The sequence below is a fragment of the Bombyx mandarina genome, chromosome 23, assembly GCF_030267445.1.
Source record: "Bombyx mandarina strain Sakado chromosome 23, ASM3026744v2".
Lineage (NCBI taxonomy): Eukaryota > Metazoa > Arthropoda > Insecta > Lepidoptera > Bombycidae > Bombyx > Bombyx mandarina.
In genome coordinates this window covers 9,311,770-9,324,617 of record NC_143229.1, presented here as the reverse complement: position 1 = coordinate 9,324,617, position 12,848 = coordinate 9,311,770, and the positions used below count along the sequence as shown (strand labels likewise).

The window sequence follows — 12,848 nt, the reverse complement described above, 5'->3', positions numbered from 1 at the left end:
TGCGAAAGCCAGCCTGTTATGGAGGCTGGAACTCCTCAAAACTAGAAGCTAAACGATTAGTAAGGACCCTCGAGAACAGCTTATAATTATGGCTAAAAATTGAAATAGGCCTGTAGTTCTTAAGAAGAGCACGGTCTCCCTTCATAAAGAAAAGTACCCAAATGACAGTACCCTTATTCCAAGCTTCCGGTTTAGTCGTACTTTGGATGACGCAGTTGAACATTGTGCAGGAATGGTTGACACCTGATGTACCACTTGACTTCAGCAATTCAGTACTAATTCCGTCATCCTCGCTTGCTTTATTTTTATGCTGTTCCAAAACAGTCCTTATCTCCTCTATACCGAGGTCGGAAAGATATTCCCCATAGTGGTGGGCTAAGGGGGTTACATTATATATCTGTTAAGAGCCGCACCTCACACTGCTTTAACAATATTTTTAATTGTTAGTAAACGTGTATGTAGGCTTCCTACCTTTAAATTAAAAAGATTAAGGTAATTTTTTTGCATCTAGAACCTTATAATTAATAATATAACGGAAGACCTTAATTTTATTACAAACACATTTGATGGCTATTGTTTATAGTTTCAAATAATAATTAAAATTAAAACAATAGAATAAACTTCGAACGACAATTATTATAAGTCAAGATGTATAGAATAATACAAACCGAGTGGTAATTATAAAATATTTTATTGTTAGTCTCTAATTATGTGAAGAGTAATTAAATTAAGTTGTTTTTTATTTTTGAAATGGGATCGATTTGACTTGCTAATTTATTAAATTTTATTTGTAACACTAGTATAATATTATGAAAATACATTTTGATGTTTGAAACCGGATTTTCAGTCACATAGCCATAGATGGATTGGTAATTATCACGTTATGGTTTACTCTTAATGTCTTCTCGAGTTCTGAGTGTTGAGCTTACTTCTTTCGATTTGGTAAGGAAATATATATACATACATTCTTCTTAGTTACAGGATTTAATGGGCATAACAACGTGATTGCGTTCTCAGCAACAATAATTACTTTTCTGTTCGAGCTAGTTTCGATTATTTTTTAAATGATATTTTTTACTCTTTCACCAATAGAACTATAATATGATTTTCCTTTTTCAATAAATGGCGTAGTCTACATCAAACCAAATGTGGTGTGGGTCATGACAGATTCGTGAGATCAAGTCGTCATGGCCTAAAGGATAAGACGCCCGTTGCATTGAGCGATGCGACTGTGCCGGTCTTCGAATCCCACGAGCTGGTATAAATTTTCTGATAAAACATATACTTTAGAATGGTTTTGAAGTGAAAACTTCTTTAGAATCGTTGTGATTTCAAACCGGATGCAACGGAAAAAACGACAGGTAAGAGACACAAATACAAAAATGTGTAGGATAAAGCCAGCAAAGAATGAGACAGAAATATACATACTATTTAATACAGCGCCATCTGTGAGATTTTTTAATACTAACGTGTGTATGAAAGCTCTTGTAGTGAATTTTAATTTAGGATTATACGTGAAATTAAAATATCAATTCACAGAGGGCGCTACCTTACAATTATTTACTAATGACAAAATTTTACATATACTTAAGACGTTTAGGATAATTGTATTTTAATTTTGGAAGGTTTCACTTCTACCACGTGTGAATTGCACACTTTTTTTTTTAATTTCATACATAGGTGGACGAGCTCACAGACCACCTAATGTTAAGTGATTACCGAAGCCCATAGACATCTAAAACGTAAATGCCGCCACCCACCTTGAGATATGAGTTCTAAGGTCTTAATATAGTTACAACGGCTGGCCCACCCTTCAAGCCGAAACGCATTTCTGCTTCACGGCAGAAATAGGCAGCGTGGTGGTACCTACCCTTGCGGACTCATAAGAAGTCCCCGCTAATGACAATACTAAGCACGACACTAATTTAGACTTAAGAAATTCATCTGTATCATTATTATTTAATAGGTGGGATGGAAAACGTTCATGGTGATCGCGTCTAGTTGCCGTCGCATTCTCCTGGCCTATGCTTCACTTCACGCCCGCTTAAAGCTTACACTTAAAAGTATACTAAAATTATTATGATTAAGTAAGCCCCAAAAATAATGCAAAATCGTTACAAAATATTCAGCCTTCTATTTATGAATATCACAATTAATATTTTGGGATAGGCACGTTCAATAGCTCGTCGTATGGAACGGCATCGAAGAATTTCTTTGCCGTATTTACTGTTACGTTCAGGGCGTAATCCACGACCGGCTGGCCGAATTCTTCCGTGACCACCCGCCAGTTTTCGTTCAGGAATTGGAGTACCGTATTACCTGTGAAAACATATATATTTTATTTAGCGTAGCGCTATGACATGTCCTTCTTCAAAAGGGGCTTGTGGAGGGTATTAAGCGGTAGACAGCGGCTTGGCTCTGCCCCTGGCATTGCTGGAGTCCATGGGCGACGGTAACCACTCATCATCAGGTGGGCCGTATGCTCGTCTGCCTACAAGGGCAATAAAAAAATAGCATGTAAGAGATACGGCGACGAGTTGGAAATGAGAGAGAGTTGGAATGAGAGTAGGCTTACACAAATAAAATTTACAACCCGAATTATCACATCATGTACTTTTTATTTACATAATTGGGATACGAATAGCACAATATCCACATAGAATAGGTAAATAAAAACCAAGCAAGTTTCCACCCTTAAATACGACGCATGAGTAGATAGTGGACAAAAATAACTGTAATTATTGACTTAATATTTACAAAAAGATAATGAAATAAAATATTCAAAAAAATTGTACTACAACTGCGCTTCATAGTAGACATTAAAGACATACATTTCTCTGGTTCGTTATTTAACTTACTCGTACTAACACACCTACAAATTGACTGGTACTATTTAAGGCACAGACTGACGCAAGTGACTCTTTGTCCTCGGCAAATGCAACGTGTTTTATTATTTCTGAATTGTACATTGTAATTACGGACAAAATTATGCGGCACGTCTAGTTATCATGGAAATTGACGGCTTCGTTGGTCAGTAACAAACAGTATTGTGCCACAGGCTCCGGGCTTGATTCTCGTCGGAGTCAGTAACTTCCTTAATCAAAATTTATTTTTATTTGCTTTTTTAGTACTTTTTGGTCTGCACACGAGAAATGTGTAGAACGAAAGTCCTAATGCGTTGAAGTAGGAAGGTTTAGTTCTTTATTCGAAGTCGTCGTGGCCTAAAGGATAAGACGTCCGGTGCATTCGTATCTAGCGATGCACCGGTGTTCGCATCCCGCAGGCGGGTACCGATAAATTTTTCTAATGAAATACGTACTTAAGAATTCTTCACGTGTGCCTGCCTTCCACGGTGAAGGAATAACATCGTGTAATAAAAATTAAATCAGTAAAATTAGAAATTGCGAAATTACTGCTGGTAGGACCTATAGTGAGTCCGCACGGGTAGATACCATCCTGCCCATATCTGCCGTGAAGCATTAATGCGTTTCGGTTTGAAGAGTGGGGCAGCCTTTGTAGCTATACTGAGACCTTAGAACTCATATCTCAAGGTGGTGGCAGCATTTGCGTTGTAGAGGTCTATGGGCTCCAGTAACCACTTAACACCAGGTGGGCTGTGAGCTTGTTCACCCATCTAAGCAATAAAAAAAAAAATTTACTTGCTAAAATTTGGTAATTTAAGAAAAAAACATAGTTTAAGTTTGATCTACAACATCATTTGTTTTAAGATCGAAGACTTTTTGGTTATTGTTTTTCTAAAATCACACTTACTCAATTCTGGGTTTCCTTTGAAAAGATTCGTAATGGTGTAATGTATCCTTTCGCCATAATCAAAGTTGAATTTATAGTTTTTGATGCCGAAATGATCACGGCCATTTGAATCTTTGTAATATTTGGTGTGAATGTTCAGCTTGATTACAGAGTTCACTGAAAAAAAGTGAAATAAATTTCTTATTATAGTATTTTTACTAATAAATATGTTTATTGCTGCCCGTGGTCCTGTTGATACTAATCAGCTATGGAAGCCTATGGACAAGTATGAATGATAGGTACGGCCATTATCTGGTCTATTTCTGCCACGAAGCAGTCTGCGTCCGTGTTTAAAAAGTGAAATAATACAATTGAGAGTTCCACTTCAATTATGAACTAGAATGCATGCGACATTTACATTGTACGTTGGATAGCTACTTCCATGGTGCTGGTAAAAAAATTAACGTTGTACAACTAAAAATACACATCAGCTATGCAAAAGGATTTGTTTATTTACTTCAATTGATTAAATAAAAACTTTATGTACCTATTTTAATCTTAGAGTCACCCTCGCCGTTAATAGGGAATAACAACAATCTTCCTACCGCTGTATATTTCCCCTTGATGGTAATATTGCAGCGAACTTCTATTTTGAAAACGTTCTTCTCGAGGTAAGCTCTGGAAAAAAAACATCAAATATTTATTTTCTTTTCTGGCTTTGTAAAAAACGGTAGATGATACCGCAGAATCGGGCTTTAATTCTTTTATTGTAGAAAATGCTTTGTTTAAATACAGTTGAGACTTGAACTTCTTTTTTTGGCATAGATGAGTGAACCACTAAACGTAAAGCTAACGTTGTCTTTAATGAAAATAAAAGAAAGGAAAGAAAATAAACTAACTGTAATTCAGAGAACGTTCTTAATAGTTTGTTTTACTTTTATAAAGTTGAACTTGGCCCTTTTTATGAATATATACAGGACAAATATTATACAGTGACTAAGCCCAGATCATATACTAGAATGGCGTCGTTAAGCCAACCTCAGTCATAGAAAAGACATCGATGACGAAACTCAGAATGAACAACAACCCTTACTCGTCAATCTTCGCCATTATTGTTTTATGATATCGCAAAATGGCATGCGATTCCCGACATAAAATAGACCGACCCATATCGTCCCGTGGGTGTCACAAAAGGCGACCAAGAATCTTCTTCTATTAACCATCATCTGCTAAGGACAGCATTTCCAAGGAGGGGTAACGTCAGGTAGGTGGTCGTAAAGCTCATGTTAATTCCCTAAGTAGCTTAATATTGATAGAAATGGAAAAAAGAGGACATGTCGCGCCGAACTCATATGTGCGTTAGGGGCAAGAAGAAGACGCTGCGAGACTCCACATTGCTCGATGTGCTATTCGGCTGCATTGCTACAAAATCGGCAGTCGACAGCTATAGGTAAAAGCCTGCGTACTCGCCATATCCAGGCCTAGCTGACCGCTTTTTATAATTAGGAATATATATATATATGTAAATGTAATAAAAATGTAAGTTGAATGTCTTCACGTACTTAGCACTAGTGGCGTTAAAATTTCTAGAGTTCTGTCTAAATGGCATAAATGATTTTCCTTTACGATGGCGAAAATATACTCGTTGAAAATGAATAATAACGAATAATAAAAAACCTTTTTTTTTAAAAAAGGCTTGTGCATTTCTTTTAAAAACCCTATATCTCTCAAAGATAAAACGCAAAAGAGAATTACCTATTTGGAAATTTTGTAAACGTGCAATAATAAAACTAATTTGTCGTACGACAGCGAAACAAAAGATTTCGTCAACGCAGTCCACATAGGATAGAACCGTGGGAACGCCACTGCAGCGTTGTTTTCCAAGGTTTCCTTAATTGCTGTATTTAGGATTCCATTGCGAAATAAGTGAAAGGGTAGACCAAGTTGTCATGTAAATTTACATACAGTCATTGTTTTGAAATTTGTGCGATTGGAGAATTCCAATCCGGTTTCAAAAGACTGAAACTCTTTAAAACTGATGAGGTCTCTGCCTTTTAAATTTATGTATTATCTATTGTATTGTAATCAATACTTTAAAAAGAGATCAAGAGATTGTTTTTACACGTCTTATTCATGAATATTACAAATCAATTGAATACAAAAAAAAACATTGTTTTTAGTGGTATTTACGAGTATTATTAATCAGTTCAATGTAGCATATTATTTCACTAAGGTGTTTTGTTGATTAATGGAAAACGAAAAGAAAACTTGAAACACCGTTTAAATTAATTGCTAACCTAGAAATGTTGTATCGCTACGATCGATTTGCGAAAAAAAAACCCGATATGTTCCAGTCCAGAGGGCAATACTTCCGGAGAATTGATTGCATGAAATTCTAACGCGATGACTCTGAATATAATTGCTATTTCGTTCATTTGTGCGTTTAGTTACATCAATTATAAATTGATGAATAAATAATAATGCTAATGCAGAGAAGGAGTTTTGATTTCTCCTGGCTATCATGACTGAGGTCGTCGTGGCCTAAAGGATAAGACGTCCGGTGTATTCGTATGTAGCGATGCACCGGTGTTTGAATCCCGCAGGCGGGTACCAATTTTTCTAATGAAATACGTACTCAACAAATGTTCACCATTGACTTCCACGGTGAAGGAATAACATCGTGTAATAAAAACCAAACCCGCAAAATTATAATTTGCGTAATCACTGGTGGTAGGATCCCTTGGGAGTCCGCACGGGTAGGTACCACCACCCCGCCTATTTCCGCCGTGAAACCGTAATGCGTTTCGGTTCGAAGGGTGGGGTAGCCGTTGTAACTATACTGAGACCCTAGAACTTGTATCTCGAGGTGAGTGGGGCATTTACGTTGTAGATGTCTATGGGCTCCAGTAACCACTTAACACCAGGTGGGCTGTGAGCTCGTCCATCCATCTAAGCAATAAAAAAAAAAAAGAAGTTAGTTATTCCACGGGAATTACTTCAATGGACTAAAGAAGAAAGACCATTGTCTGCATTCTCCGACAACGGTATACTGACACTAGAGAAAAGTTCGTACTGTTTACTTTAAGCCATTTACATGTCGTTGAATTCAGAAATTGTTCCGTCCATGAACCGTCAACTTTTACTTATTTATTTACCAGCCGAGTAAAAGAGCTCACGGCTGACCTGGTGCTACATGGTCACCGGGGTCCATAGACAACGTAAACGCCACTACTTTCATTTATTTGTTCTAAGTCTCAATTGTAAAGACTGATGAAGTTTTACCTTCAGAAGCCCCACAGTACTATAACATGTTTTGTTGATATTGCGTTTGTTGGCAGAAGAGCACACGGCTCATTTGATGGTTAATAAACACCGTCACTCGTGGATGACAGCGATGCCAGAGGCACAGCCTATCACTGAGGATTCCCATACTGCTAAGGAGATGTCTTCGGTTCGGCTCGGTATTCCCGTTACCATACGTTAAAAAAAAAAAAATTGTATCTATCTTGTAGCAGCCTTTTTATAAGATAGGCCGCAATATAGTCTTTCACCTTGGCGAAAATTCAGTGTACATTTATCTTATCAAAATGCTTACTTACTCGACATTCAAAACTTCGCAATTCCTCAAACCCGTCGCTTTTCCACCATAGAAAGTGACTTTGATTCCTGGTAATTGAATAGGCAGCTCCTCAATGATAAACGGATCAAGTGATGGCACCCCAAGATGAGGTAGACCTTTCGAGAACTCCGGTATAGCGTCTTTTGTGGCTTGTATTAGACATGCTGGTGTGGTATCGTTGCACGGATGGATGAAATCAGCTGAAAGAAAGAAAAATTCTGAAGCGGACAAAGTCAGGGAAAGAAGGTTAAAACACATTTTTAAATGCGTAATCTTCTATTGCTAAGGCCATTTCTAAAGGCAGTGAAGTTTTAAACTAGAATATTGAATCGTAATTTAGTCGATATTTTGCGATAATATGAAACTTTAAGTAGTCCATGCTGTTGAAACTCAAAAAGGCTTTAAATTACAAGTATAGAGAACAAACACGAACACAGATGAGGTAATTCTCTGGAATAACGATTTATGTATTAAATGACATGTATTTAATGACGATGTATTTAATGACAAGTTCTTTGGCGGTGACCTCAATAATATACGTGTAAATATTACAAAAATGAACGTCATTCTTTTTATAAGGTCGGTATTGTTTGTTTACAACAATATTTTGACGACTTTAATGTGACATTTTAAATAATGTGGTGGACCAATGATGTTTTAAAGTGTTTGGATAGGATCTTTATATACTTGTTCTTTTCTGTTGGTTTGTTGTGGTTCGTATAATTAAGTAAAACTTTATATAGAAGTTGTTGAATATTAAAAGTCCATAAAGGATAAATAATTTGTGAAAACAATTTTGTAATATAAAACTTACTCAAAAATTATTCGCAATCCCAACACAGTTTAATGTCTGTAATAGAAAGTGTTTTATTTGAATGGATCATAAATTGAAAATCCTAAAACAAATGAAAAACTTCAGTAATTGTGGGTCAGTGTCCCACTTATTGTTTACATCTCGTGTTTGTAGATAAGATAGATAAATAATTGCTGTAACAGTAACAATTGCAACCAAATTACACGAAACTAAGTGGTTTTAATGGGTTCAATATTTTTGTAATTCTTCTTGTATTCATTCAACCAGGAGATGTCAGATTATAAAATGACAGGCGTATTGATCTTGGAAATGATAGGTTGAAAATTGATCAATCCAAAGAAGTAGTGGTGAACGAAATAAATAAAAACAGCACTGTCACTACGGACAGTTGAGGAGAAATAATCGTATTTCAAAGAGGTCGGCCTCGTCAATTCATTTAATTCTAATTAATAACTTGTTGGGTAGTCTTTATGCAAAAATTAAACATTCCTAACCACTTGAATAAGGCCTAATAGTCCCATATATGGCAAATAAAAGTTATTGTTTTAAGCAAATGATTTTTGCTCGTAGCTAATCAATTGAAAATGGTTAGATGGACGAAAAAAAGAGAAACGATGTTCACGGTACCTCAATTTAGGAACTTAGACAAGAAAATGTCCACGTAGAATAAGTTAAAAGACACGTCATATCTATATGAGTTAAGAAACGGACACAAAGAATAACTGTGTAAACAAATCTATAGTTTGTCAATGTACTCTTCCCAGAAATCCCAAAGGTTTATAGGAATTGGCAGTTTGGCAAAATCCGAGTACCTATTGATTTGCCACAAAAACAAGTGAACTGCTTGTATGACTAATTCGAATAAAGTCAAGGTGTAGCGTTAAATAATATCTGAACTGTGGCTTGGATCCACTGATATTGAAGATGAAATCGTAACTCAAATAGCTAGAGTAAAGACAACATCACCATCTTCATTTGGGCTATAATTAAATTTAGCTATTGACAAATAAACATAGACTAATTTATTCAGCTGGATATTACTTAATCACGGTTAATGTGGTGTTATTCCTAAAGTAAATAAGTATTGAAGATCCCACAATGGAAGTAATCAGAAGACAGTACGAAGTAGAGAACATTTATATCCCCGCTTCTATATATAAATATTGGTATATATTTCATATTATATTATGTAAACGGTATATATTTTGTTTTTGTATGTATATATTTTCTATGATAATGTATTATTTATAGTACACCGCAACATACCTGCTACATTTTTTATACATATTTTCCAGAATTTCTATAAATTAAACGGTTGTCTGGAAGAGATCGCTTTTAATGATAAGACCGCCTATTGCACAAATGTATCTGTTTTTTTTTATTGTTTTTTGAATGTAAATTGTGTTTTGGTGTGCAATAAAGTGTATTCTCTCTCTCTCTCTCTCTTCTTCCCCACAAAGAGGGAGGAGACGAAAACTAAAATGGCGCTACGACAAAAAGTGAGAAATGATGCATTCCAAAAACTAGAGTCAGAGTAGTGGATAGATATTGTCAAAACTCGTTTGTAATTATTAAAAAAAACACAATATTTACAATATTTCTTATGTGTGTCATTGTCGTTATTAAGCCAATACAGGTTTTGCGGAAATCGACCTTGCTCCCATGACAGTATTTACGTTACCCATATGTGCAAGCCCTGCTATAAGTATTTACTCACTATTTTTACGATAGTGATATCAGCATCAATATTGTATAGGCTTTACGTGAATTTAGTCAAAGATAATTTGTTTCGGTATAGGTATTTAACATGAAAAGCTAAAATGTCATGAAATTCAGTAATTTGTCATAAATGTGATTTTTAATGCTAAAATATTAATACGACTGAATGTATGGGGAAGTAAGCTTGTACTTTGTCCTTTTTTAAGCAGAAACTTTTAAAAGGATTGACTTATTGTTTTGCACGGTCTGAATATTTTTTATCCCAAAAAAAACAACATGTTTAAGTACTTGATTGCCCAATACGTATTTGATTTAACCGTATTGTCTCTTTCAGTAACATTAAATCAATCAAGTTCGTAATTCAAACAATTTTATTCAATACTTTTTTTATTGATTTCGAAGGTAGAGAGTAACTAGCATATGGGAGACTTAATGGTGAATGGTTGTCGTCGTTCATAGGTATCACCATTCTTGTGACTATACTTGTTTAGCATAGAATGAAAATACAGTATGTCAAACGACAAAAAATAGTGCAACATTTCATACAATGTAGGAATATATTATCCAAGGTTGCCGACTCGATTTATGCATGCGGAAAATAACTTACGTGCTAATTTAGCTGCAGAACCGCCGACCAAGCTTGCTGCAATCGCCGTGGCGAAAACTAAAACTAATCTGTCACACATCCCGTTAACCGCACGAACCGATCCGATAGTGCGACAATATCGGGTCACGAGTATGCACTGAACGGCACGACCGAAAAACAGTATTGTATTATTTTTGTATTTCGGTTGCATAAATTCGGCGCTTTACCAAGAAGCCTGCTTTTCACGCAACGTTGCCTTCTAATCCGTTCCACAAGTGCTGGCTAGCCCTGTCATCGGGTTGCGTTATTGCTAGTTGGTGGGATCGTGCGTTACATGGGAAAGTGGGTCATGTGACAAGGTCGAGTTACGTCCATTACATTTTTTTTATTATTATTATTATTCAAGGACACATCGAGACGTTAAATTTGTCTGCATTTATAATCTCGTAAGAGTAAACGTTTTGAGCAATGTTTTTAAGTTCGTATATTACGGTCGTAGTTCATCTTTTACGAAGTTATGCAATATGTACAATTTGTACAAGCAAGTTCTTTAAGACTTGAGATACAATTAATGTATTACTATATGGAACTAAACAAAATCAATACGTTTTCAGTTAATCAAACTAAAACTATATATACCTTATAATTAGTAAAATAAAAATAAAAAATAAAATATCTTTAAAAATATTTCGAGCATTTACTTCACAGAATATAGGAATTAGAAAAATTATTTTGTAAGCCACGTATTTGTAATTAGACTAAAATTGAGACATAACCAGAATGCATTCAAGGCGGTTAGCAGTGCTAGTAACCTAGTCAGAATTGCATTGATATTGCATTACGCGTCTGATGCAAGCTTTTCAAGGTTTTAAGGATTCTAAAAAATTGGCCACTAAAGTGTAATAAAACTTTTTTTTTATTGCTTAGATGGGTGGACGAGCTCACAGCCCACCTGGTGTTAAGTGGTTACTGGAGCCCATAGACGTCTACAACGTAAATGCGCCACCCACCTTGAGATATAAGTTCTAAAGTCTCAAGTATAATTACAACGGCTGCCCCACCCTTCAAACCGAAACGCATTACTGCTTCACGGCAGAAACAAGCAGAGCGGTGGTACCTACCCGCGCGGACTCACAAGAGGTCCTACCACTACTTGTGGATGTAGTAAATTTAGAACCAAATATAAATATATCTAAATGTAAGAAAAATTGCACAGTTGGAATTTTAAAAGTGACAATATGGTTTGATATTTTTCCTCTTTCGATTTTTAAAACACGAATTATAACGACATGTACTTTTTCATTAATAGGGACAGACTATCATCAAGATCCTTGGACATTCAGATAAATCTGTAACTAAATGCGCATAAATTCTTAATTGAGTAGGAAGAAATTACATAAAACACAAGTATATAAGATAATAAGTGGATATCTGAGTATTTTCACGTCTTCCAAATATATTTTAAAATAAATATTTGTGAAAACTCAATGAGTGAATGAAAGAATGAGTGAATGAGAGAATGAGTGAATGAGAGAATGTGTCATACAAACAAACCCTAAAAATGCGCTTACCGCGAGTTTTTAACTTCTCGAACGCGTAAAAGTTAACTCACATTTTTTATTGTGTTGGAACAACTACACTACGTTTGCTGCTAAGGGCACCGTTATGTGTGCATCTACAATAGGCAAAGACAATACTGTTAATTATAATTTTCTAATTTATTATTAGTCTATTATACTTCTATACTAATACTAATATCTATATCTATACTAATATTATAAAGAGGAAAGATTTGTTTGTTTGTTTGTTTGTTTGTTTCGAATAGGCTCCGAAACTACTGGACCGATTTGAAAAATTCTTTTTCCATTAGAAGCCGACATTGTCCCTGATTTTTTTTGTTTGTTTCATGTGTGTTTTAATGTTTCCGAAGCGAAGCGAGGGCGGGTCGCTAGTATTATTATAAAGAGGAAAGATTTGTTTGTTTGTTTCTTTGTATTGAATTGGCTCCGAAACTACCGAACCGATTTAAAAAATTCTTTCACTGTCGGAAAGTTACGCTATTCCCGGGTGACATAGGCTATAATTATTATATTTTCAAAAAAAAAATGGGATCCTTACTGAAACTCCAATAATGTAACCCAATGTGTAAAAAAATTACCTAAAATTTTTTACATCGCGTGCTCTACTACACAAGCGAAGCCGGGGCGGGCCGCTAGTTTATTATAATTTGCAAGTGACAAAGTGCAAATGAGCAGCGTCAAAGTTTAGCTGGTGAAATCGTGGATAAGCCATTCTAATATTTGAACGTTGTCAAGTCGATTTGAGTCTACACTAGCTATAAGAAGAGAACAGGCTCTTCC

General features: G+C 35.5%; 1 protein-coding gene across 1 annotated transcript; it reads right to left on the bottom strand.

Annotated features, from left to right (window-relative positions):
- Positions 1-672: 672 nt before the first annotated feature.
- On the bottom strand, positions 673-10,779 carry LOC114245604 (protein takeout). The gene is made up of 5 exons (XM_028177836.2): positions 10,510-10,779; positions 7,350-7,569; positions 4,298-4,428; positions 3,772-3,927; positions 673-2,319 (listed from the first exon to the last, which is right to left on the bottom strand). Exons 1-5 carry the CDS (start codon positions 10,697-10,699, stop codon positions 2,153-2,155), a joined length of 864 nt encoding a protein of 287 aa, XP_028033637.2. The 5' UTR covers positions 10,700-10,779; the 3' UTR covers positions 673-2,152.
- Between the last annotated feature and the right edge of the window lie 2,069 nt (positions 10,780-12,848).

Bases quoted from the DNA above. Each gene is read 5' to 3' on its own strand.
- LOC114245604 (XM_028177836.2), bottom strand. From the start codon at position 10,699: ATGCAACCGAAATACAAAAATAATACAATACTGTTTTTCGGTCGTGCC. The intron at 4,429-7,349 runs GTAAGTAAGCAT...TTTTTTTTCCAG, and splicing joins TGCGAAGTTTTGAATGTCGA to AGCTTACCTCGAGAAGAACG. The intron at 2,320-3,771 runs GTAAGTGTGATT...ATGTTTTCACAG, and splicing joins CAAAGGAAACCCAGAATTGA to GTAATACGGTACTCCAATTC.